The sequence below is a fragment of the Sarcophilus harrisii genome, chromosome 6 (genome assembly GCF_902635505.1).
Source record: "Sarcophilus harrisii chromosome 6, mSarHar1.11, whole genome shotgun sequence".
Lineage (NCBI taxonomy): Eukaryota > Metazoa > Chordata > Mammalia > Dasyuromorphia > Dasyuridae > Sarcophilus > Sarcophilus harrisii.
The window spans coordinates 108,792,093-108,818,548 of NC_045431.1; the positions used below are offsets into that span (position 1 = coordinate 108,792,093).

General features: G+C 36.5%; 1 protein-coding gene across 1 annotated transcript; it reads right to left on the reverse strand.

Moving 5' to 3' along the window:
• Positions 1 to 1,363: 1,363 nt before the first annotated feature.
• On the reverse strand, positions 1,364 to 22,671 carry AGA (aspartylglucosaminidase). The gene is made up of 9 exons (XM_003773055.4): positions 22,203 to 22,671; positions 19,356 to 19,509; positions 17,925 to 18,037; positions 16,182 to 16,294; positions 14,050 to 14,161; positions 13,219 to 13,294; positions 10,623 to 10,730; positions 9,228 to 9,361; positions 1,364 to 7,534 (listed from the first exon to the last, which is right to left on the reverse strand). Exons 1-9 carry the CDS (start codon positions 22,324 to 22,326, stop codon positions 7,434 to 7,436), a joined length of 1,035 nt encoding a protein of 344 aa, XP_003773103.1. The 5' UTR covers positions 22,327 to 22,671; the 3' UTR covers positions 1,364 to 7,433.
• Between the last annotated feature and the right edge of the window lie 3,785 nt (positions 22,672 to 26,456).

Below are 26,456 nucleotides of genomic sequence, written 5' to 3' on the forward strand. Positions count from 1 at the left end.
TTCAAGGATTTCATTTTCTATGAGAATTATAGCTCTTGGGCAGTGGTTTTCTATTTGATGGCCACCCAACAACCCTGTGAATTTTTCCTAGGTGACTGAGGGCACCAGAATCATGAATGCAATTTCTTCTTCAAAGAAAACGAAAAACTCCCTACTTTGAAGGAGTGCTGAGTACTGAATATGTAAAAGGTGGTTAAAGAACATAGGCACCCAGGGTTAAGATACCTGCCTAAGACCTAAGTTCTGTCATGGATAGAAGAGACTTTATGTGATTCTGATGTGATCTGAGTTAAAGCTTGAGAGCCTAGGGTTTTCTGAGTGCTATAGAGGAAGAAATGCAGCATGATATCCAGAGCTCTCAGGAATCATAACACATTTTGAGCTGAATAACTGACCCCTCCCCATCTGCAGCCGCAAATTCACGTCCTTCCTTTGAAGTTTAGAGATGGAAAATAAGAGTATGTGAAAGAAACAGACTTTGGAGGAGGAAGTGGAGAAAATGTAGTTGAGCAGATGATATTTAGATGCAAAGTAGTGGTTTTACATGGTAGAGGAAGGCAGAGAGGAAGAGACTTAGACAGATGGAGAGAAAGAGAAACAGTGATAGAGACAGAGAATGTGGAAACCATCCATACTACTATAGTTGGAGTGGAAGCAAATCTGATGAAGGATCTGTAGCCACTGAATGGGGGTAAACTGTGGAGAAGAAAAGCTTTTATATTCATTACATTGAAACCTAGTCTGAATTACTTAGTAACCTGTGGAAACTTTTGAGTCACTTAAGAACCTCAGAGATCTGCATGTCAAATGGTTCAGATCCTTATTTTACAGATGAAGAAAATGAGTCTGGTGGGTTGAGATTCATCACTTGTCCAATCTTACACAAGTAGTAAGCATCAAAGGTAGCAGTTGAATCCAGGTTCTCTTGACTCCAAAGTCAATGTTCATTTTACCATAATAGCCCTCTTTTTGGTGTAATTTCTTTATTGTTCGGTAGCAAATGTTTTCTAGAATTTTATAGCTCTGAAAATCTAAGCAATAGCTTGAATACTTTAAATAGCATGACTAAAAGAGGGAACATTCAGATAACCTGATAATAGTCCAGGGTATTGTTGTATTGGTTTTGCTTTCCTATAAGAAATTTTGAAAGCTATGTCAGGGCAGGAATATATATTTCATGGTGCAAACATTAATTTATTGTATTATTGTAATTATCTTGCATGTTCTCCAACAATCATTATTCTGAGTTTTCATTCTGGGTTTTATTTTGTTTTAATTAGAACATAACTAAATAAGAAAAAATAGGTCAGTAATAATCTTATTGGCTTTATTTAGAGATAGAAAGGGAGTATTTTGGCATTCATGGTGTTTAGGTATTTTATACAGGTTAAAAAGCAACAAAGGAGAAAATAATAATTTGAAGTAGATTTATTATTTCTGGATCCCACTAGCAAGATATGATTTTCCTATCTATGCAGTCTCTGCCTGTTATTCATATCACAGAAAATGAATTTTAATTACCGAAATAAGCCAGGAACCACAGCTAATGCATAGAATAGAGGTCACAAGTTCAGACTATTTGACCACTTTTTTTTTTTTTTTTTTGGTGCAGCGTTCATGCATTAGAACTATAAACTACTTCCTTTCCCTTTAATACAGAAGCAAATAGTTGATCACAGCAGCTTTAACTTCCATTATACCCACTTTGAATGTGGCAATTATTTTCCCCTTCAAATGAGCATGCATTTTCTAAACACTGAATTATAGCATTCCTCTCCCTTGCTGACCCTGAGTTGTATACGGAAGCATTTATCAACTGGCACAGTAGAAAAATGGTTTTCTAAATCTGTCTAGACTCTGCTTGGTGGAAGAGAGCATATTAACTGCAAATCAACCAAGCACACTTTTTTTGGTAGCCCTCATTAGCTCATGCTTTTTTAAAAATTTAACTGTCTATCATAAAGACAGAAAAGTATGCTCAACAGTAGTAGAGCAGTAATGGCACAGGCAGGAGTAAAAAAAAAGAAAACTGTACTTTTTCTGTATAACTTAAAAAAAGTTTCTAAGAAGCATATTTTTTTGACACAGGTAAAGTCAGTAAACCACATGTAGGGTAAAAATATATATCTTAATCTACCTTCACAATTAGTTTCTGATTAAGATATATTTATGTCACCCAATAGTTGCTTTATTCAAATAAGCAGTTAATTAAAATATCAAAGTTATTAGATGAATCCAATTAAGTCCTCAGCTCTTAATCTAATTGATCAATATCAGACTCTAAGACACATTAAAAAGAAAATCAAAGATTAAAAGTATAGGACATATTTAGCATTTTCTGAAACTCAAAGAGAAATCACCACATTCGATGTTAATTTTTCAAAAACTGTTTCTTTAACAGATAAAATAAGTGCATTTTTACTGTCTTTCTCCTCCTCCTCTCCCCCCTTTTACACACACAACCACAAGTGTGCCCAAGTACGCACACACAAGCCAGCTCCAACTTTGCAATTTCTATGCATTATAAAAGAACTAGGCCAAGAGATTCTTAACCTGGAGCCTATAAAGACGTAATTTTTTTTTTTTTTTTTCAAAATAACTGGTTTGCTTTTTAATTCAATTTTATTTTAGGCATTTTAAAACCTTATTCTAAGAAGAGTCCCAAAGGCTTCATCAACTTGCTAAAGGGATCCCCAAAAGGTTAAGAAATCCTGTTCAAGACAAAAGGAAGATATTGACAGCTAAAGAAGATGATAGAATCAGCCTCTATTGTTTTCCTCTCACATCTCTTGCCCTATCTATCCTCCAACAAACCTGAATTGCACTCCCAAAGCACTGGTCTGATCACATCTCTATTCAAGAAATACCAGTAGCTCACCATTAGCCACAGGAAAGGAATTTGAACTCCTTTGCTTGGTATGTAAGGCATAATCCGGTTCTAGCCAACCTTTCCATACTGATTACATTTTGTACTTCATCATGTGATTGACACCGTAGCCTAAATGACCTATTTGCTGATCCCCATGTAGGACATTCCCTCTCTCACATATGCTTGGAGTGCTTTTCCTCCTCATCGCTCAGTCTTAGAACTCAAGGATCAGTTCATTAAGAGCTGCCTTCCTCAAGAAACTTTTTCTGACTCCCCCAGTTAGTAGTGGCAACCTCCTTACCCACCCCTCATTCTACTCCTTCACTTTGCATTTATTTTGCATATATTTACTTATCTGTAAATATACATCCCCATTCTTCTTCCCTCTTTTGGTTTTTTTTATCCCATCTTCTTTCTTTTGAGTTTGAAAAACTTTCTTTGGTTTTCATGTAATGTACGGCTTTAAAAGGGTGGATATTCTATGATTTTATCAGTGCAGTCAGTTGTATTTCATTACTATTCCTTTCTTCAATGTTTTTTTTATTTTACGTGTATGGCTTATTATTATTATCAGAATACAATATTCTTTAAATACTGACAATTTAAAACTAATTTTAAATGTGGTCAATGATTTGGGAGTTGCCTCCAATGCTGCATTTCACAGTCCATTCATATGTCCCTCTTTTAGGTAGGTAGCTAAATGATATTGATGTGATCTATGATCAAATGATGGCAGGTCCTAAAAGTTGGGTTTCACTCATGTGAAGAATCCCAAATAGCCATTCTCTTTAGCAAAAGATAGATTTATTTAGGGAAGTGGTTACAGACAAAATGAAAGAATACAATATATATCTGAAATAGTAAATATGAAATCGAGTGGGAGAGCATATGAAAGTCAAATTCCTCAATGGACTCCACAATTACCAGTAAAAAGGGAATCCTCCATGTGGTTGGGGCATGCCCTTGGCTGGTAGACTAAATCCTGGGACTTAGCACCCAAAAAAAGCTAGTTAGCTGTAAGAAGTGGGGAAGTATAGTGGAATTGGGGGAGATACTATGTGGCATGGGGAAGAAGAGGTAAGGCAAAAGAGAACACAAGACAGAGTGCCCTGGCAGGCTGACCCAAAGGAAGGCAGCAGCCATGGGATGGCTCACAAGTAGATTTTATAAGGAAAATTGAACCTCAGGGACATCACTGAGATTTCCACAGAGTGGATCTCAGGAGTTGGGCTTAACTTGGATTTCAGACTAGATACCTCCCCAAAAGGTAGGACTGTGGAGCTATACTTACCTCTATCAGAGCCTTTTGCTTGCTTGCCTCAGGGATCAATTCTTTAGTTTTTCTTAGTCTAAAACATCATTCAGGATCTCACTGGAATAGTGGCCAGTGCTAGGCTGAAAGTAAGGAAGACCTGAATTCATCCTTATTTACCAGCCCTGGGAAGATCATTTAACTTCTGTGTGGCTCAGTTTTTTCATCTGTAAAATGGGGATAAAAAGAGCACCTATTTTCTAGGACTGCTAAGGATAAAATAACCATTGAAAATGCTTGGCAAATATTAAAGTACACATACTAGCTATTATTATTACAGTGAATCACTTGCATCTTTCCCCAGATTTTATCACAACGAGTCTAGTGAAGGTGTTGGAATGCTTCCTTTAATACTATTATCATGGGGAAAAAATACTATTATCATGGGGAAAAAAAGACCATTCTCCATATCTTTTGTTAGCTCACTTTTAATAAAGTTTTAATTTTCAATTAAATTCTGAAAACAATTACACCAGGTAATTCTTGAAGCAAAGAAATGAAGGGCATGCAGGAATGGTGACAGAGAACTGAATTATTTAGCCTAGCAAGAGAGTCACGTCTTCTGTAATTTAAAAAAAATAACACAAGAAAACTAATTCATGTGACTAAATCTTAGCTATCAGTGAGAACTAGGCTGCTAATACTGAGAACAGAAACCACTCTCTGTCCACCTAGGGCCTGTAACCATTAAACTGATTTAGGATAAGTAAAAATCTAGCATACTCCCTGTATTTTTAATTCTAATGAATTTGCAAATAAGTGTTAAGGTTTTACAAAGTCAGAAAGAATGTAGCCTTCTGGTTAGATTAGATTAAGAATCACAAACATCTAATTTGTGGTCTAAACATTGTCAAGAGTCCCTCTGGGAATCTTCAGATGCTTTGCATCCTATCTTCAGAAGGATATTTAACTGTGAAGTGTTTTTCAGTAGCCCAGGTGGAAGGTGTAATTAATCCTATATGGCTAGCAATGCTAAGAATTATTTTAACAGGAAATGAGCCACTAGTGTGTCCCTATGATCTACTCATCAAATTTATAGCCTGCTGAGCTTCTTCTATGCTATATTATGTTAGCAGTAAAAACAGACAGAAGGGGGGAAACCACACACCCTGCACATCACCACACATACCTCTGGGCACTTAATAAAAATAGCTAGTATCTGTACAAATCTTTAAGGTTTGCAAGAACTTTACATGTATTATTTCATTTGACTGGTAAATCTGACTAAAGTCTCTGACTGGAAATATTATCAGAACTCCATCCAAATCCCTCAGCCTTATAAATGGGTTAGGTTTATGTAGTCTAGACACTGAAATTATCCACTTGAGATAGAGATCTACTGGTTTCCTTAGTATAGGGAACCCCCTTCTCCCACACAGAATTGCACATGTTCCACAACTTAGTTTTAGAGAACTGCCCAGAACACAGAGAGATTGTGGGACTTGCTCAAGCTCATCAAGTATTACTGTATCACAGATAGGAAGGACTCAGACCCAAGCCTTCCTAGTTTCAAGGTTAACACTCTATCCACTAGACTCTGCTGCCTCCCTGCTATGAGGAAAGAATTTTGTAAACTGTAAAGTAGCATATAAATATGAATTATTATTTTTATAGCAAAGGGGAAATTTAACATTGCTTTGAAAGACACCTTTTAAGGCACCCTCTACACAAACTCAAGTGTGCTGCACATCACAGGAGTCATTAAGGGATGATTACAATATATGACTAGCATTTAGTGTGAAATTGTGGCATTTTCCTATGGCTGGCCTCCAAACCCACATTTGTAGCTACAGAACAGTAAAAGTTAATATGCTAAGAAAACTGAATGCCAGCTAATAACAAGTAATTTGTATTAATAACTTCTAAATTACCACTGAGTGTGAACTTGAAGGATTCAAGAATACTTATCAGGAGAAAGTACACACATCCCAAGCAAAGCAAAGGATTTCTATATGCCAAATGGTGGTAGTGCTAGGAATAGGGGGTGGAGGTGGGGTAGAAGAAGAGAACCTCTAAGGGATGGGGAGACTCAATCAAAGATGATGTTTCCCAAATTAAAACACTTTCCACATGGACTACTGCTATTAGAAATGCAGCAAGTTGGTAAAAGATAATAATGGAAACATGGTTTGAGAACCCTGCCTATCCACCACAAGAGCTCCTTCAGATGGACACAGAGCAAGTTAATCAATAAAACTGCTCATCAGCACACTGCCCACATTTTCCATTACACACACAAAAGCATCTAGAGTATTAAGGAAAGAGCAGAAATGGAAGGGAAATGAGATGCTATACTGAAATCTTCTCTTTCCAAGTTGCCAGAAGGCAGATGCTAAAGCTAGATATAAGAGGAACAATAATCAGTGATAAGGGATAAATCACTGTAACATACAGAAATTCAATCATGACTAATCATGCCTTGCCTCATTTTAGCTCCTCAACTGAAATACTTGGACATTTCAAAAAGAATGCCACTTATGGAGACATTTGTGGGTTTGTTTTATTTTTAAGGGGATGGCAAAAAGATTCCTAAAAACGATTCGATGGTAATAGTATGAACACTCATAGAATTAAAGATTTAGAGCTGAAGGGATGTTAGAGCAGGGGTTCTCAATGCTGTTTTCAACTAAATGTTCTCAGCAATCTGGTCAAGCTTATAGCTCCCTTCTCAGAATAAAACTTTTAAATGCATAAGATAAAAAAAATTTAGGATAACAGCATAAACCAATTAAAACAGTAGTCATCTAGCTATCTTTTTCTCTTTCTCTGTTCATGAATTCTAAGTTATAAGAGGCCATCTAGTCCTTATTTTACAGAAGAGGGAAACTGAAGCTCAGATAAGTTAAGTGATTTATCCAAATAGGAATCATCAGAGCTAAGATCTGAAACCAAATTTTCTGACTATAGACAGTGATCATTTCTCAGCTGTACCACAATATGATCTCTCAATATATTAACTTCATTAAGCTCAGGGAGAAAAGAATTCTTAAAATCATATAATCCATATATATATATGTTTTCTCACATTCTGACAAAGTAAGAGAGTTTAAATAGCATTTTGACAGGGTAAACAAAATTCAAGTGGAGAACGTAGAGAGTGCCATGTCAGCACAAATTTACTCTGATGCTCATACGGACACAAGGGAATATAGTATAGAGCAGGAATATGTTCAAAAATGGCAGCTAGTGAACCTTTACAGCCTTTGTTTCTTCCTTCATCTTTTAAATATAGATGTTGACAGAAAAGAAGAATTAAATGCAGTCTACTTTTTCTTCAATTGGCTGACTTTGCAGAGGATGATAAATCATGAAACGAAACTGAGAAAATCCTGGAAGTTTGTTGCAGGCGGCACCTGGAACAGAAGGGAGAGAGGAAGAGAAATGGAGAGAGATACTTGTCAGCAGATATTAATTATATTTATTTTACAATTATGAATACAGAAGGATTTATAGACCTTAGATGTTATCTGATTTAACTGTCTCATCTTACAGATGGGTAAACTGAGGCCCAAGGAGATTGTGCCTCACAGAGGTAGTAACACAGGAATCAACATTTGAACCCAGGTCCTGTATAATGCTCTTTCTCTAAAACTACAATTCATTAACAGATAAGCTATTTATTTATTTGGGGGCTTTCCCCCTCAAGATTCAATTTTTTTTAAAACCTTGATTCTACCCAAGACTTATCAAAACATCTAAGTATCTGTTTAGCTTTTAGGTTTGCAAAAATCCCAGAGACTGAGGACCAAAGTGACAAGCAGACTCTGGCTATCAGCCTTAGGACTGGATGTTATTCTAAATATCTGCTCCTTTCATTATTTTTACCTAATATCTTTAACCAAAAAAAAAAAAAAAAGTATGGGAACAGAAGTCCTTTAATGCTGGTGAAGGAGATAATATTATTCGTACTGGTCAGTGGCCAGGCAAAATAACTTTTCTTCCTCCATCATTTTCTCAGCGTATGGGCAGTATGATCCTTTGCTAAGTGATTGCTCTCATCTCACTGCCTCAGCTCCCCCTTGGATATCTTTCCTTCTGTTCACACCTCCTGCTTCTGTTCTATTACCTGGATTCTGAAACCCTGTCATTATCACTGCTTTAATAAAAGCCCTTAAAATGAGAGAAACTATTTCTAGCTTTTATTCAAATCAATTTTAAATTAATCTATAATTACTTAATTATCATTGTTAAATCCTGTTAAATTCATCTTTGGGAGTTCTGAGTAGCTTTTTTACTTGTTGAAGAAATTTGATGACACTGATATCTTCTACTCAAGTCCGTCTTTTCTGATTTAAATTGAATATATATATATCTTAATACTTGGAAAGGAAAAACAAATTCCTCAAATTCAAGTTTTTCAAATAAAAGAACTGTGGGAAGGAAAACATCAAAGAACTACAATAAGCAGTCTAAGCTAATATGACACATTGATTAGTAAGTTGTATTTTTTAATGATCTAAAAAATCACTAATGAGTATCAACACAGTAGTTGACCTCAAAGTGCTTTGAAGCTGTGATAGGTTTATAACGAAGGCAGATGAAGTAAAAGACATATACAAAGTAAAATGCAAAAATAATTCTCATATATATTCTTATATTTACACATAAGAAATACTTAATAAAACGCTAGACTCATGTACCTTCAAGGCCTAAGTAAAAACCCTGAGGGAACAGTGACATTTAGAGGGATGGTGAAAAATAAAGGAAGAAAATTCTACATAAATCATTCCACTCTGTTAAATGAACAAATAGTTGTAAGAAGTAAAAATCTGGGACATAAGTGAGAGAGGGGAACTTGTAGTCAAAACCAAGGAAGAACCATGGTGTAGCCTGCTAAGGGCTGGCTTACTAGTATACTTTTAAGGTTGATGTATACATATACTTTGGATATATAAGGTAATCTATACCATCACTAACAAATATCTGCTGAATATAAAATGTTATGTATATTTTTATGTCCTATAAAAAACTAACAAAAATGGTTCAATTTAATTTTAAGTATATCATCACAAAAGTCTGTAAGCACACTTATCAAGTATAACTCACCATAATTTCCAGTTGTATTGGCACATATAACTGCCCCAAAAAACTCAGGATAATATTTCTGGATTCTGGAAATAACTTTCTGACAAGCTAAAGTTGGATCTTCTCCTTTTCTCATATATTCTACTGCTTGGTAACTGATTTAAAAAAGAAAGAAGAAACTTAATAACAAGATCTGGGACAGGAATTCTTAACTTTTTCATATCTGGAATTCCTTTGACAGGCTGATAAAACCTCTTCTCAAGATAATGTGTTTAAAGACACAAAATAAAATGCACAAATTTACAAAGGAGACTAAAGGTTAGTGGAAAGAGAAGTAATTTTTTTGCTCATTCTAGTTCATAGATCCTCGTGATATTATTAGTTTATGGACACTATAAACATCCATAGGCCCCCAAGTTAAGAATCCCTGGCTTACAGTATGGATAAATTTTAATATATCAGGATCACAGATATATGAATAGGGACCAGCATGAGTTAGGATCATTTAGGGCTTGAATGAACCAAAGAAGAGATCTATTTCAACTGTCTTATAGCTGAGGAAACTGAGATCCAGGGAAACTAAATGATTTGCCCAGTGTCACACAGTTAATATTAGGATTAGAATTCAAACCTAAGTCCTTTGATTCCAACCAACATTCTTTCCACTATACCACTCTGTTTCAATAAATAATGCATTAAAATTAGTATACCTGAAATTATACAGTTCAAGCTGCTTCAAAAGTTATCGTATTCAGTAGAATGAATGCAATCATATAAGTAAATAAGTTGGCTCAGTTAAAAAATCAGCTTTGATGCAATAGCTGTCTTTCCAACTAATCCACCAATTAATTTTAAATAAAAGAAGAATGAATTCTTTTTGTTACAGCTGAATAACTGTGTCAGCTAGGTCACTACAGCAAGGAGTCATAAAGCGTGGAGGTCCCATTTAAAAGAAAAATGCTGTTATAGTCTAAGTGCAAAATGTCGTTAGTGTGCACAATGTCCAGTCATAATGACCACCTTTCAGCAATTACTTGTATACAATGACTACATTTCCCCTTTCTGCCATCAATAATCACAGTCTTTTCACTGAGTGGCTGAGTGACCTTGGGCAAATTACTTAAACAGTACTTAAGTTTCTTCATCTGTAAATTAGGGAAAATGCTACCCTACCCTAGGAGGACAAGTCATGAATACTTTTGATGACAATAATGGTCATTAATGAGAATACAAGCTCGTAAGTCTATGGAGCCAGAGGCAAAACAACCCTGCACAGACAGTTCAAAGGCAAGTTCACAAACCTCATGCAGGCATATTTAGTTCAGAAAATATCCCAATATTATGCAAGGAAAAAAATTCAATCATAATAACAATGTTAACTTATGATAACTCTAAATATGGTGCCAAGAAGCATACCTGGGTAAAAAGCGCATCATAATGTCACCATCTCCAGTGGCAGCAGCCCCTCCAGCAGTGCTATCAGCATAAGAGCCAGCTCCTGCTATTGGAGAATCCCCAACTCGACTTTTAAAAGGGAAATAATTATTATAAAAGAAAGTTAGATTGTTTATTTTTATCAGTTGAAGACTTCCAAAAAAAAGAAGACACTGAGCAAATAAGATAGCCTACTGAGTCTATACAAACCCCACAATTATTATTTTAAGTAGAACATTATTTTTAAACATTGCTCTTTAGGCCAGAATTTTACACAGACTAATCAAAATTGGATTTGATACTAGATAGTATCTAGTAGCTTTGCAGTTGTCATCTAGACCAATGGTGTCAAATTCCTGCATGGCATACCAACTTAGAAAACCATAAAATAACACTATTATGTTGTACTGTATTTTTATTTATTTTGTTATGTTGTTATATAGAAATTACATTTTAATCTGGTTCCAAAACCTGGAGCTTAACATCTCTAGTTGCCAAGACACTAACTTAAGCCTTCAACATCTTACAGTGAAGGATTTCAGTAGCATCCTATACTCCACTCTTTGCCTCTAGTCTCTTTCAACTTCAATCATCCTGCTAGATTCATCTATCACACCACTCTGAACAAAAAAACTTCAATGGGGACCCCCTGCCTAAGATAAAATTCCAAATTTCTGAGAAATGTTTTCAAGGCCTCCATAACTTCACTCCAACTATTGTGCTCTTAAGCACAAAAGATTCTTACAACAGATCCCCTCTACTCTACCAATGAGGCCTAAGAATGTACCTTATAAATTTCAGCCTGACTCTGCACATGCTGTTCTTGTAAAAATCCTTCCTCGTCCTTGCCACTCAATCTCAATCATGATTCAAAGTCTATATCAAGGGTAACATTTTGTCACTACCTCTGCCTACAAGTAAGGTTTGCCTGCTCTGAACTCCATCAGCAATTTAATGTCAATAATGCTTATGTGGCATTTATTACATGCTGTCAAACACCATTAGATTCCAACTCCTCCACTTGTACAAAGTTCACTGACAAGATGGAAGCTGGCATTTAGAGTCTGTTCAGTAGGAAGACGACGGATATAGGAAGTAGTACAAGGCATATAGCTAATAACTGAAGGCTCTGGAGAAGGTTTTACAGAGAGCAGTTGTGGGAAGCATTTGTTTGTGCCCTGGCTCACCATGTGAGCATCACCAATGTCCCCAAAGGCAACAGGGCTAGCTAGTGTAACACCACAAAAAGGCAGAAAAGGCCTGCTATAAATAAAGTTTCATTCTAGTATCCCCAGGACAGCAAATAGGCCTTTTGCCATAGCATCAAAGCTACTAACAAGAATTACAAGGACTGAGTAATTTTACTTCCAAGAATAAAGAGATTTTTAGGGATCTATAAAGTTCATTTTTTGTACTTGGAAAACACAATACATACTTGGAAAAAATAGAGTTCTTGGAAAGGGATGGAATGCATTTAAAGAGGATTGGTTTTAAAAAAAAAAAAAAGTCCCTTTATCTGAAATCTTACCAAATAGCCTAAAAATAGAGGGAAGAGGGTGAGGGAGGATGGATAAGTAAATGACAATATAGATATATTTTTTTTTTAATTTAATAGCCTTTTATTTACAGGTTTTATGCATGGGTAACTTTACAGCCAATATAGATATTCCAAAATAGATGGCACAGAGGATTATAACTAGGAAAAAACTGTATTCATGAGAAACAATACCTGATTACTGATTCTTATACACAAATGTAAGAAATGAAATAATAAACAAGATGAACTAGAGTTCCTATTGTAAAGAGGTAAATTCACTTGTAGAGTTATCATTGAGACATGGTGGAGGTGGGTCACAGGAACAGAATATGAATATGGAGGAATATATCCCCGCTTCCAAAGGCACAGAAATGGTGAAATAACATTGCATATCAAGAAAAACTCTGATGAAGGAAATCAGACATTAGAAGGGAAAATGTAAAGTAGAGAGCTTTCAGATTAGATTCAATAGACAAAGAAACAAGCAAAATTATGAATATGCTACAATGGCCTGGAGAAAATTGGTCTGTAATCTAGGAAACAGATCACACACTTGGGACACAAGTAAACATGAGATAGTATTGGAGGAAGTAAATTCCCTGAACATCTATCTGCTGAAATCTTCTCTCTACTACTAGTAGACTTTCCCCAAAGTCTTGCAACTTTGCCAGGATAGGTAACCTCCTTCCCTACTCTGATCTCTAACAGAGTAAATGAGGCCTGAGGAACAAGACAATTAAGTGATTTGCCCAGGACCACTCAACTGGTATGGATCAGATCCATCATGTCATGCTGCCTTTTTATGAAAAGTTGAGCAAATAATACAACCTACAATAAGTCATTTAACCATTTGCAACCATTCCTTCCTGTAAAATGAGGGAACTGGATCAGACAGCCCTTGAGGTCTCTTCTGATTCTAAATTTGTTGCTGCTTAAAGATAAGGATCATGGCTCAAGCTTCTTTTTATACCTTACCCCTCCTCCCCAGAACCTCCACATAGCAGCCACTCAACACATATTTTCCAATGATCAAACACTGACCCAGGTATTTTGAACTTCGCACCATTTGTGGATGTGCCAGAAGCAATATGTCCTGTCTTACTGATTACAACCATGCCTAGGAGTTAAAAAAAACAACACACACACATACACAACACAATCAGTAGGTACCAAATCAAAAAGATTGCTGAAATATAATTAAGAGTAATACAATTAATTAAACTTCTAGAACGCCATTATTTTTAGGTGTTTTCAGGCTAGGTGAAGGGACAGAAGCAGCAAATGGGGAACTGTGAAAATATTATTCCTGACATTTAATGTAAAGTCAATGAACCAGAGGATCCTGACCTTTTGGCTTTTAATGGGCTATTTTCATAATTTACTCTTTTGGCCAGAGTGATGCCACAACAATGGTTTATTTCCTCCTAAAAATAGGTTATCACCCTTTAAAATCTGCCTACAAAATGACATTAAGGAAAATCACTAACGCAGACTGATAGTAATTTTCTAATTACAACTTTAAGAAAAAACAATGTACACAATGCAAAGAAACCAAGAATAAAGTGAAAATAAAAAATGGATTTTTTTTAAGCTTGCATTTGAATATTCATTAGCTGCGAAGCATGCTGGATGTCACTTAAATGTCCTGGAAGAGATAATTCACCAAATGGCAAGCAGATGCCATGAAAAAGAGGTCCACTCTTTCCTGGGAGTTAATAAGAGAAGTTTATTCCTAGATTGTATCATTTTTAAAAATTGTTACAAAAGTTTCAGGCTCTTAGAACGTAATCATGCATAAGTTAAGAGATGAGCAAAAGCAATTTTAAAAATTCTAACTTCTTAAGATTGAAAAATTCATAAAAGGAAAATTACCAATAGTATCATGACTGTGAATATTTATTTTCTCAGACGTGTGAAGGTGGTGTTTTAGGACTCTAGATGGTTTATATGGTCCACAGAACTTTGATGCATCTGGTATAACATTCTGTAAATAATATTTCAAATATAATTTTTCTGTAAGTATGCTTTATCCAAAAACATCTATTAAAAACTCCCAACCTAACAATAATCATAGTCAACCATAAGAAAAGAACAACAGGAATCTGGTACAGTGCCAAGTGGTATTTGAGGCAAAGTATAAGATGCTAGATCTACGGACATGAAGACCTGAGTTCAAATCCAGTCTCAGATATATACTAGCTGTATAATCCTTAATAAGTCATTTAAACTATTTGCTTCTGTTTCCTCATCTGTAAAATGGGTATAATAGTACCGATATCACTTAATTATAAAAAGTGAATAAGAGTATATATAAAAGCATTTTGAAAAACCTTAAATCTCAATATAAATGTTGATTATATTTAAGATATCTATTCTGATATCTGTATTTTAAAATGTAATTTGGTTACACATATATTTTAATTTATTATATCTGGATTATATTGTATAGAATAGGTAGCAATCTCTCTCACCTAAACTATCAGATTCTCAGTAACCAAACAGCAGGTCTCACTAAGAATCAGGAACATAGCTGATGATTAAATTTAAAGAATATCATTCTTTACTATGGTCAATAAAAAGTTCCTGGATTTTTGAGGCAGCTGGGTGGTGCAATGGGTAGAGCACCAGCCCCGAAGTCAGGAGGACCTGAATTCAAATCTGGCCTCAGACACTTAACACTTCTTAGCTGTGTGACCCTGAGCAAGTCACTTAACCCCAATTGCCTCAGCAAAAAAAAAAAAAAAAAAAAGTTCCTGGATTTTTAAAAAAAGAAAACAAATTTATCATTTACTAATTAAACTTATAGAAATTTATTTTCAAAGTCATTTCTAAAACTTATTCCCCCTCTTCCTCCAGTATCCTACCACTTCCTAAATCTAGACCTTTTATTTATCAGGGCAGCAAATTTCATATGAGAAAACTCTCCTAGTTAACGTAAAGTAAGCCCATAAACTGCCAAACAGTTGTCACAGGCACTAAGAAGCTAAGAGCCCAGAGTTTGCCAGAGTGGAATTTGAACCCAAGTGTTCCTGATTAATATGTTCTTCTATTCATATCAATTCTTCAATATTATAGGAGCCCCATCATATATGTATACACAGGTATGTATGAATATATACATTTATGTAATAGATGTATATACACATTTGTATATATGTAGATACACCCACACAAAGATATACATGTATATATATGTAAATACATATAATGTGTATAGTGTAATATGTGATGTATAGTATGTATTGTATACATGCAAACATTATAGTGTATATGTACAGATAGTATGTTATAGATAATGTATATATAGTATATTGTACATATATATATGTGTGTGTATGTGTGTGTGTGTGTGTGTGTGTGTGTATTTGTATATATGGAGGTGGGAGAGAGAAAAAGAATGAGTATATGTGTGTGTATATTTTATAAAAAGTCTAGAAAATGCAAAAAACCTAGGAATGAGAGTTACATACATAGAATTTTCTCTCAAGGAAAGTTCCATTTAAAAGCCAGTGTGAGAGTTCATATGTCATCATTCATGGCAGCAGAGAACTGGATGCTTACCTATATCTATGTCAAACATATAAACTAACAGACACTTTTAAAGCCTTACATATGGCCTATGAATAGATTTTCAGGTGATAGGTTGACGATTCCAGTCTAGCTATTTTAATGGTGTTGATGGTGTGAAGGTGAAACAAAGGGCCAGATGGAGAACTAAGCATTTTCTGGAATGGAAAGAAACCAATTCTCAAGGACAAAACTAGACCAATATAATAGTAAAGAATCTGCTAATATAACAAATGTAAGATATAAACTAGCAATCAAATCACTAGCATCTGACAGAAGCAAAACCTAGCAACCTATCTACACTTACAGGCACAGAAAATACCCTGATTGCAAAGTATCAAATGAGTCTCAGATGTTGCTATAGGAAAAAGTATTTAAATTGTTCAAATAATCATATCTTAAAACCCAAGTCTTCTAACAATGTCAGGCATACATACCTTCCAGAAATTTGGCTGACATTTGTTGTTCAGCCAGTTGAAATAGAGAGAACGAGAAGCATTAGTAGATAATTCCTCATTTGCAAATCCCATACTTTCAGCAAACTGGGTAGCTAAAGAGATGAAGATAAAAGCAAAGTAACAGTATTCATGGAATTGATAAGATGCTATCATCTTAAAATTTGCAAAATATTTTATCAAATTATATCTGTAATATGTAAAATTGCTGTAACAATAAAATTACTTGACATTCAATAAAAGACAGCACAAAAATCATATTTTCCTTAAAAATCAAAAGTTTAATTTTTAAAACCCCATATTAAAGCTGGAATAATAAAGGAAAACTTTATTTTAAGGAAATTATAGTGAATTATGAATTTATGTAGGAAAAAAATTCTCTTTGAACATCAAGATGGGAAGAAGGTACATAAACGTTCCTGACTGCATCCTCCTCCCATTCTCCCCTATGTACCACCTACTACCACTAAACAGAAAGTATTTCTTTATTCATCAAAGTTATCTTTTATCTTAAATTATTAAAGTTATCAGCCAGTTAACAAAATTCTTCTTCTTCTTCTTGGTATACAAGGTATATGCATCAGTTCTTGGGATACAAAGATGGAAAAATGATAGTCCCTATCCTAAACTGAAGAGGAAAATGGCAAACCACTACAATTTCTTTGTCAAGAAAACCCCAAATGGAGTTTAAAAAATTGAACACAATTTTTAAAAAATGACTGAAAAATACTTTTTCTGACTTTTAGATCAGTACATGTAAAGTTATACTTCTTCACTGTGCGACAGAAACAGAAAAGTTAGCAGCTGAAAAATTATTACACAGGAATAGGGACGCAGAAAAGATGATTAAAATAGGATAAATAGATGATGGGTAAAAACAATGTACAAGGCCCAGTAACTGTCAGCTGCCTAAGGACAGGAACAGAGAAATTGGGTTGTAAGGGTTTACCGAGATTTGAGGATTAGACTGGATTCTATTATCTTCTAAATTTGTGGCTAGTAAAATCACTCTTCAACCACACCCCAACTCCATTGCAAAGGTAGGGAATCCACAAGTATGAAATGTTACATATATTGTTTTAATAAGTTTTGTTTCTGGTGGGGATGTATTGGTTGGTTTTGCTGAATTTTTTTTGTCTTTCTTATATTAGTGTGTTGTTGGAGCTTAAAGGAGGTAGTTTTAGATTCAAGGAAGTTTTAGGTAGTTTGAAGTAGGATAATTTTAGGCTTAAGGTAAAGGAGTACTTTATACAGAAGGGAGTCAACTATGGATTTGTGATCTAATTATGATGTTTAAGATACTGACTACATTCTTCACTTGATATTCTTGGACATAATGAATGCTACTTTTGGGAATTAAAAGAAACAAAGAAACAAAATGATATGAGAAAGAATAAATTTTAACTACATTTACTATGATTTCCAAACCGAGGAAATGCACAAATATGCCCACAAGTGTTCAAAGGTGTCTTCGTTTTAAAAACTAGACAGTTTTGTAATATTTATTAACTTAAAAAAAAGTATGTTATCTTAATTGCTTAAAAATATGTGATAAAGGTAATGATTTTCATTTACACACATGTAAAGCTTTCTTTGAATGTCAATGCTTTTTTTAAAAAGACTAAATTATAAATCAACTCACATAGATTTTTTAAAAACTAAGTTTTGATTCCTAAGCAACACTTTTTTTCTCCCAGAATATTTTAGTAGAATTAGAAACAGTACCTGATTCTCCCACTAAAAGTGTGTGTTTTGTATGTTCCATTACTTTTCTTGCTACACCAATAGCATTTTTAATTCGTCTGAGATCAGCTACTGCTCCTACTTCCATGGTGGTGCTAAAGAAAAATTTGCAAGGTCAGTCTTAAGATTCACAAATACATGTGGTGAAATTGTGAGTAAGCAACTGATAAGGTTTTGTGAAATCTAACTTATTCTGAGATTTTCTTTTTTTTTTTGTGGATCATTTAAAATTTTGAGAAAACCTGCATCTTTCCTCACCCTCCAATGAAATCAGCTATTTAGAAAGACAACTAAAAAGTCCCAAACTTTAAAATAATTTCTTTCCTTTAACAATCAATGAGAATAATTCTTATTCCCTAATTCTAACCTACTCCCTTCCTTCTAGTATATGCCACATCTCAAACCTAAAAGCCTTATTGATAAATTATCTATTAAGGACTTACTATATGCAAATCATTGTATTAGGCATAAGAGATACAAAAAGAAATAGAACAATCCTTGTTCTTAAAAGCTCACACTATAATAATTAATAATAATAAATTCTATTCCTTCGTCTTCCTGGTAATGAAAGACTAGAATTCTGAATCAGAGAGCTAAATGGTGACTTCAGAGGATTCCATTCTGGGGTGGACAGACATGCAGAAGGAAGCCAACATTTTTCAGATCTAGGTGCACACATCCCAACTGGAGGTGGAAGGGACTTCAGAGGTGATCTAAACCAACCTCTTTTCACATATAAGGAAAGTAAAACTCAGGCAGGTAAAGGCACTTGTTGTGGTCATATAGGTGGAACCCTTTATGACTACTGGAACCCAAGACCTTTGACTTCAGAGCCAATGATCAGTATATTGACTTGACTTGTTTGATCACATTTTTGTTAGAAGGAAGGATTGTATGGGAAAGGAGGACAAAAGGATAGGGGACAGAGAGTCATCAGGAAGCAACAAAAGTGGAAAAAAAAAAAGAAAGTTTTTTTTTTTTTTTTAATAGGAACTTATAAGAATTTGGTAAGGTCAGAAAGTTGAAAGATTTTTAAGAAAGGCAAGTGGAGACAATTAGGAGGGCAAAGCCACTTTTCAGTAGTCTTGGATCTTTCCTGCTTCCAGATTCAAATAAAATGACTTGTTTCTATGGGATAATCATCATCAACAAGGCATGGTGATTGATTGACATCTGTAAAAGCTAAGGGTGGTCAACAACAGGTTACCAGGTTACAGATTTCTAGAGCTGGAAGAGACCTCAGTGACCACGGTTTATCAGAACCATGTAAATTCTAGATTTATATTTTTTCCTAAAAAGTCCATACTTTTTTCTTTCTACCTGTGGTTTCCAAAGTAGAAGAGTAGACACAGATCTCAATGTGATCTGATGTCAACCTTCCTCACAAAGGACCACTTTAACTCCTGTTCTTACCCATCCATAATCATAGAATCCAATGTTGTTTCTCCATATTCATCAGGACTTCCACCAAATCCCACACTGCCATCACACTGATTTCTCTCACACCAAGCACATCCCTTTTCAACTGCATCTAATGGAGAACCTCCAGCTTGTAGTTTTTGCCATGCTGTGAAACAAAACACAATGATTTAAGTGTTGCTATGTGCATGAATCAAATGTTTGAAACTTCTGAGAAATTCATCAAAATGCCACTACTGAGTTTTTCAACAAACTTGCCACCCTACATTCTCACTCTTTATGGGCTGGCACCAAATCTTATCATCTCTATATATACACTTTCTTTTACATTTCTTATTTACTCAGAGAACTAAAACTATAGTTTACTGGGACAATTAAGAAAGCCCTCTTAATTTTTTGTTAGTTTGCCTCTAATTTATCCATCCAGCTGCCAAAATGATTTTCCTAAATTGATTACCTCTGGGATAAAATATTTGGCTTTTACATTTGGTAATAAAAGTTCATTATAACCTGGTCCGTCCATATCTTTTCAGTTTCTTGAACATTATTCTGCACTTCCACACAGTCTAGTTTTCCTCACACAGGACACTCTCCCTTCCATCTCTGGACCTTTATACTATGTGAAGCTTCATTCATAGAATGTTCTCTGATCTAACCTCTGTCACTTAGGATCCCTGCTTTTCAGGACTCATAAAATGCTATATTCTGCAGGAGACCTTTTCCCTCTAGCACAGTTCCTTGCAAACTGCAAACTCATTTTAAAAAAAAGTTTCATTAAGGAAAGCTGGAGGCTCTCTTGCCATATAAAGCTCAATTAAATATGGATACTGATTCAAAGACTAGCTGTTAATCCAAAAATCTATCCAGTTGTCTAGTTTCCTTTGGGGTTCTTCTTTATGATTCATATTGTCCTGAGATGAAGGAAAAAAGTAAGGAAAATTGAGATACTCTCTCTTTAAAAAAAAAAAAAAAAAAAAAAAAAGCAAGCAAGAAAGAAAACGGAGATAAGTTACACAGGTAGTTTAGGTGGAGAACCATTAAAATTATGGCCCGGTGGATTTCTATTATAATAGAAGTATAAAACAAAGCATATAGAAAGAGAATTTACAATTGTGTATTTCCTAACTTAGGATGAAATGCATCTTTGAAAAGAATATATTACCTTTATTAAAGGAAAACCTACAGTAAGTCCCCTAAGGTTAAACAAAAAGGGCTACCCATAGCCAAATATATACATGTATTAAATTCTAAGTTCAAAAATAAAGCATCGAACAGAATACTAAAGGAATAGCTTGAAATGTCAAAGCCCATGAGTTGTATGATTCCAACCTTCCTCCCACTCCCTGTAACCTTTTCTTAAATCACAAATCTTAAGCTGACTTCATGCCTTTACTAGTAAAAGTGAAATATTTGGGAGGCTAGATAATTCCTGGTGAATATTGGATTTCAAACACCACCACTGCATACACCAAATTACAAGCACTACCCATTTCAACAATCTGTAATTTCATGTGTGCAGGAACTTGTATGGATCATAACCTGGTCCCACATTTTGTAGAATTTTTTTAAAGTAACTGCAGCAACAAACAAAACCAAATGAAACAAAAGCATCCATCAGCTACAAACCAGTGAATACGGAATTTTAGGAAGAATAAGAGTTTGTTTGGTCTCGCTTCCCAGATTAGGAGTACTTTGCACAACTAGGGAGCAGTCATCATGGCCCTACCACTGTTAAGGATCTTTACTAAAGAGATGTTTGCTAAAAGGATTTTTGCCCAAAGCCCAGAATGCTTCAGGCAAACTTCAAAACACATTAATAGTTTTATTTTATAAAGCTGATGCTAAATTCAACCCGGAAGAACTTATTTCTACATTGAGTCCAAAGGTTCTTTCTTCTCTCTTGCCAAACCAATTTTACTTTTGTCTTAATGCTTTATCTCTATGCCCTTCAAGTTACTTTGACTTCTCATGAGATAAAGAATTTGAGATACAACCTAAGTAGGGCAAAGTCAAAGCAGGAGAAACAAGCCTGCAATTGCAAAGCTGGCTTCTTGAATCAATCGTTCAGGGCTTAGCCAAAGCTGGACAGCACATGCCCCATCGGGAAAAGAGCTGAACTGGGACTCCAGGGATTTGCAGCCCTTGCTACCTACTGCTTCAACAGGTCGATGCGTCTAGACCTCAGATTCTCATCTGGAAACATGATGGGGTTGGGCAGCCTGTGCTCTCGGGTCAAGGTCGATGTATGTCCTTGTTTCAATTTGCACCAGTAGCCTCCCCACAAGGGAAAGCCTGCTGAATGGGAATGGGGGATGGAGAGAGAGGAGCAATCGGCTTCGTGTGGGTTGCTTCTTACCTCAGCAACTTTAAGCATGTCATTTCTTATGAATGTCAGTTTCTTATCTGCAAAACGAGGGGGTTGAGCTGGAGGTCACTCCTAAGTAGGTTAAGGTTCATATGCTCTTTCTCCACATTGCAGCAGCTGCAGCTCCCATCCCATCTCTGGTTTCCTTACCGTATTTCCAATCTCTTGAGGCTTGGAGTTATGAGAATTGCAAAGAATGTCACTTAACCCTCTCTGGGTCTACCTCGGCTTCCCAACTATAAAATGAGGCTGCAGACCTCTGGGGACTATGTGGAGAAAGAGCATTTTCTTCCCCGTTAGGGGCAATCTCCCTCCCGGACTTGCTTTTCCTATTTCTAAGAGAAGAAATGCCTCCAAAAAGCACCTCAAGTTGGGTCAGGGTGTACCCCCGAGCTCCCTCACAGAAGTTCGGAAGGCGATCTCATGGGGAGGCAAGTTCAACGCCGCCCCTGCCCGTCCCACCAGCCGGCCCGCACCTGCCACGGCTGCACCCCTAAAAGGCCAAGTGTTGACGACGAGGGGCAGCAGGCCCGAGCTGCCCGAGCTGCCCGAGCTGGGTCCTGCCAGGAGCAGCAGCAGGAACAGCAGCCTCAACTCCATCGCGTTACTGCGTCCGGCGTGCTGACGCACGCGCGCGCGCGCGCGCGTACAGGCAAAAGCTCGAACCCAGCTCCGGACCGGCCCGAGGAAAGGGGGCGGGGAATCTGGGCATTTACGCACGCCCCTCTCCCCTGAGGACAGGAGGCGTGGCCTACCACTTCTTGCTCTTTGCCCCTCCCTCTGCCCCAGTCTCCTCTCTGCCCCGTGTGGGGGCACGACTCCGCCCACCCAAGTTCTCTTCGACCAATTGGCTTCCGGAGTGTAGCGAAATCCCGCGAGAAGTAAAACATCCTCCCTCCTCCAGGGTTTTGGCAGGGGCGGAATAGGAAGTCGGGTCGTGCCCTGTCAGCTAGTTTTTTCTGTTTTTCCGAAGTGGAGACTTTGGGGGAAGTGAGTTTGGTAGAGACGCTGTTCTAGGCACCCGCACACGGAGAGTTGTACCGAGTGGTTGATAAAGATGTGTTCTAATATAACCCCAAAGGCTGCCACTTTCTTTCGCTTAACCGGGAAGCGGGGGACCGCCCTCTTTTCCCGGAGCGCTCTGTCTGCGCCGCTGCCCGACCTCCCTAGGAGGTTTCTCACTTCGTCGCTTTCTGTCCCTCAGCTTAGTGGCGCTTGGGAGCCCCCAGTTTCTGCGCTAAGCGCTGGGGTACAGAGAAGGGGAAAAAAGAAAAATATCTCCTGGAGCTGATACTCCAGTTCTATCACAGGATAAAGTAAATGCAACGTAAAACGATAAATTTAGTGTTCGTAGGGACTTTAGAAGTAATATGATAATAAATAATAAAACTTCATTTTACAACTGGGAAATGAAGGCCCTGAGGCAAGTTAAACGATTTTCCTAGAAAACTTGGCTATTGCTTCGTGAAAGATTAGAAAGCAAGTCTTCTTGACTCTTTTTAATGTTGTCTTCAGGGACTAAATGTCTTTTTGCTAATACTTGTACCCAGCATTTAGTAAACTCTTCAAGTACTGTTGATTCAAAGTCCAAAGTACCAATAGGTTATCTACCCATTTGTCCCTTTATCACTTACCTATCAATCTGTCTATCTATCCGTCATCTACCTATTTATCTACCTAACTCACCAATCCAACTTAAGAATCCTTGCTTTTGAGCATTAGGAGGGACGAGGAAGAATAAATCATTTTTGCGTCATAAACCCCTTTGACAATCTGATGAAGCCTATTCAAAATTCTCAATAATGTTTTTAATGCATGAAATTACGAAAAAAACTAATTACAAGCATGCCTCATTTTATTGTGCTTTGCTTTATTGCACTTCACAGACATTGCATTTTTTACAAACTGCAGGTTTATGGCCACCCTACAAGTCTATTGGAGTCATTTTTCCAACATGTGCTTACATCATGTCGTGTCACATTCTGATACTTCTTGCTATATTTCAATCTTTTTCATTATTATTGTATCTGTTATCTGATATAATCACTGATCTGTAATCAGTGACCTTTAATATTTAGGTTTATAATTATTTTGGGGGACCAGGAATCATGCCCATTTATGTAAGACAGAAAATTTAATAAAATGTGTACATTCTTACTACTCCACCAACCCTGTCCCCCTCACTCCTTCCCTTTGGGTCTTCCCATTCCCTGAGACACAATCATTGAAATTAGGCCAGTTAATAACTTTTTAAGAATTCAAATGAAAGGGTTAGTGGATGGAGCAAACTTCATTGTTGTCTTATTTTAAGAAATTGCCCCTGCCAACCCAACTTTCAGCAACCACCATCCTGATCAATCAGCAGCCATCATCAACATGGAAGTATTGATACGATTAGGGAACCAAAGGATACAGTTAGTGGCAGTGCAGAGAATTGGGATGTGAGAATCCCCTTCAGGTTGGTGCAGGTTCAGTGTGAAAGAATTCACGAACCAGAAAAGTTTGATTGGCAAAAGGGAAGTTTTATTGGCACTGAGAAGTCAGTCCTGGCAGAGAGATAAAGGTCCTTGTTATGGCCCAGAACTCTGAACTTGAAACAAAGATGCTTACAAGGTACTAAGTGAAATTGAGGAGACAATAGTTATCTAGTTTAGCAAGGTTCAGTATGATTGATTTAATCCTACAACAAACAATAGTTTCCTAGTGATATAATGATTGGTTTATATTCAGTGGAGAGCATATAAGCTAGGAGCCTCAACCAGGATTCATTCAGAGAGATTCAGAGGGCACAGAAGACAGGCAGGAGCTCAGGCTCTCAGAACCAAGGAAAGAGATAGGCCTTTAAGAAAGCTAACCAAACCCCAGGAAAGGAGACAAGACTTTGAAAGAGATAATAAAGGATTTGGACTTTAACCCCTGGCTACGCATGTGATGATTACTGAACTGAAATGAAGGCAGCTCCCAGACACCCCAAGAAAACCAAACCAGAGAACATTACAGTCCTAGCATAGAAATCCTAGCAGAGATAAACAGAGGTGTTAACACTGAGAAGAGAATGTCTTCACAGTGGGTAGGGGTCCTGACAGGCAGCTATGCCAAGGAGAGAGAGGTTCCTTGACAAGGCAAGCTCCTCCTTTGGGCCTCTGCAAATTATGAGTTTAAAATTGCCCGTTGTTATAAGAGATAAATTGAGTGAAATTCCTTCAATGTTGTCACTGCCCCCAGGCCTAGATTTCCAGTTGAATAAGATCACTTAAGTTTGAGTTAAGTAGGAGTGGTCCTGGACTAATTTTCAACTCAACATAGGGTTCAGCCAGTCAATAGAGAGTATAGTTAGTCCCACCAAGATAACAGAATGAAATCACTTTATCTTGTTTCCCTGAGGTAGGCCTCTCCCAGAGGAGAGTTTCTCAAGAGTTCAAGGAGAGTTTCTCCCCACCAAAGTCAAAAGATAGTTACAGGGTTCCCCCCCCCCCATCAATATTACCAATAAAATATTTTAAATTAAGATATGTATGTGTTTTTTTAGACATGATACTACTGAACACTAAACAGACTAATATAAAAATGTTTTATGTGGTGGTCTAGAACTGAACCTGCAATATTTCCAACATATTTATTGAAATATGGTTGTCTATCATCTATCTCTATCTATATCCATCTTTATATATCCTATCTACCTATATTCATCTATTTGGTACCAATAGGTTATCTACCCATTTGTCCCTTTATCATCTACCTATCATTCTGTCTACCATCTGTCTGTATATCCGTCATCTACCTATTTATCTACCTAATTCACCAACCCAACTTAAGAATCCTTGCTTTTGAGCACTAGGAGGGAAGAGGAAGAATAAAGGAATGGGAAGTGATACTTGAATCAACTTCAAATTCTATTAGGTAGAAGTGAGGAAGGAGTAAATTCAAGAACAGAAAACAGCTATTGTAAAATCTCTAATGGGGAGATGCAATGTTTTATAAGAAGAAAGGAGGCATTTGCCTATAACTGAGAGTTCATGGTGACAAGTATTATGTATAAAATGAGACTGAAAAAGCTGTTGGGAGACAGAATGTGAATGACTTTAGATATCAGGCTGAGGATTTTGTATTCTGTCCTACCTGCAAAAAGTAGTTACTGAAGATTTTTGAACAGGTGAGTGGCCTGGTCAGATTTATGCTTTGGTTTGTATTCTTAGTGAGAAATATCCCTAGCACCTTTCCACACAAGGTGTCTAGGCATAATGCCTTCCATATAGTAGGTACTTAATATTTGATCTTGAGATAACTTACACCAATGGAATCTTGGATCCATCAAAGTATGATTATCTCAAGATATACTGCAACCCATGACCGTTGCCATCAGTCAAAGTATTATTGTAGCCTTAGGTAAAATGGTAATTGTGCTTTACCCCTGTGGTTACTGGAATCAGAAACCTTCTATGGTTACTGAGCACAGGTGAAATGTGGTTTCTTACAACTAGATTCACTTTGAATGAGGTTTCCAGGGTGTCTCAGTAGTTCATCTCAGTTATTGTTTCTGTGATGAATTTGAGAGCTTGGATGTTTAAGAAATGTACAACTTTATGTGGAAAGTCATATTCTGTCAGAACAGCAAACTTGTGAGTTAGAAAGGTGAATACACAAGGAGCTAAGTGAGAAAAGAAGACTGTCTAGCTGGCTAAATCAGTTTAATCAACCCTGGTGATCAATAGAGTGATAGATATCACAGC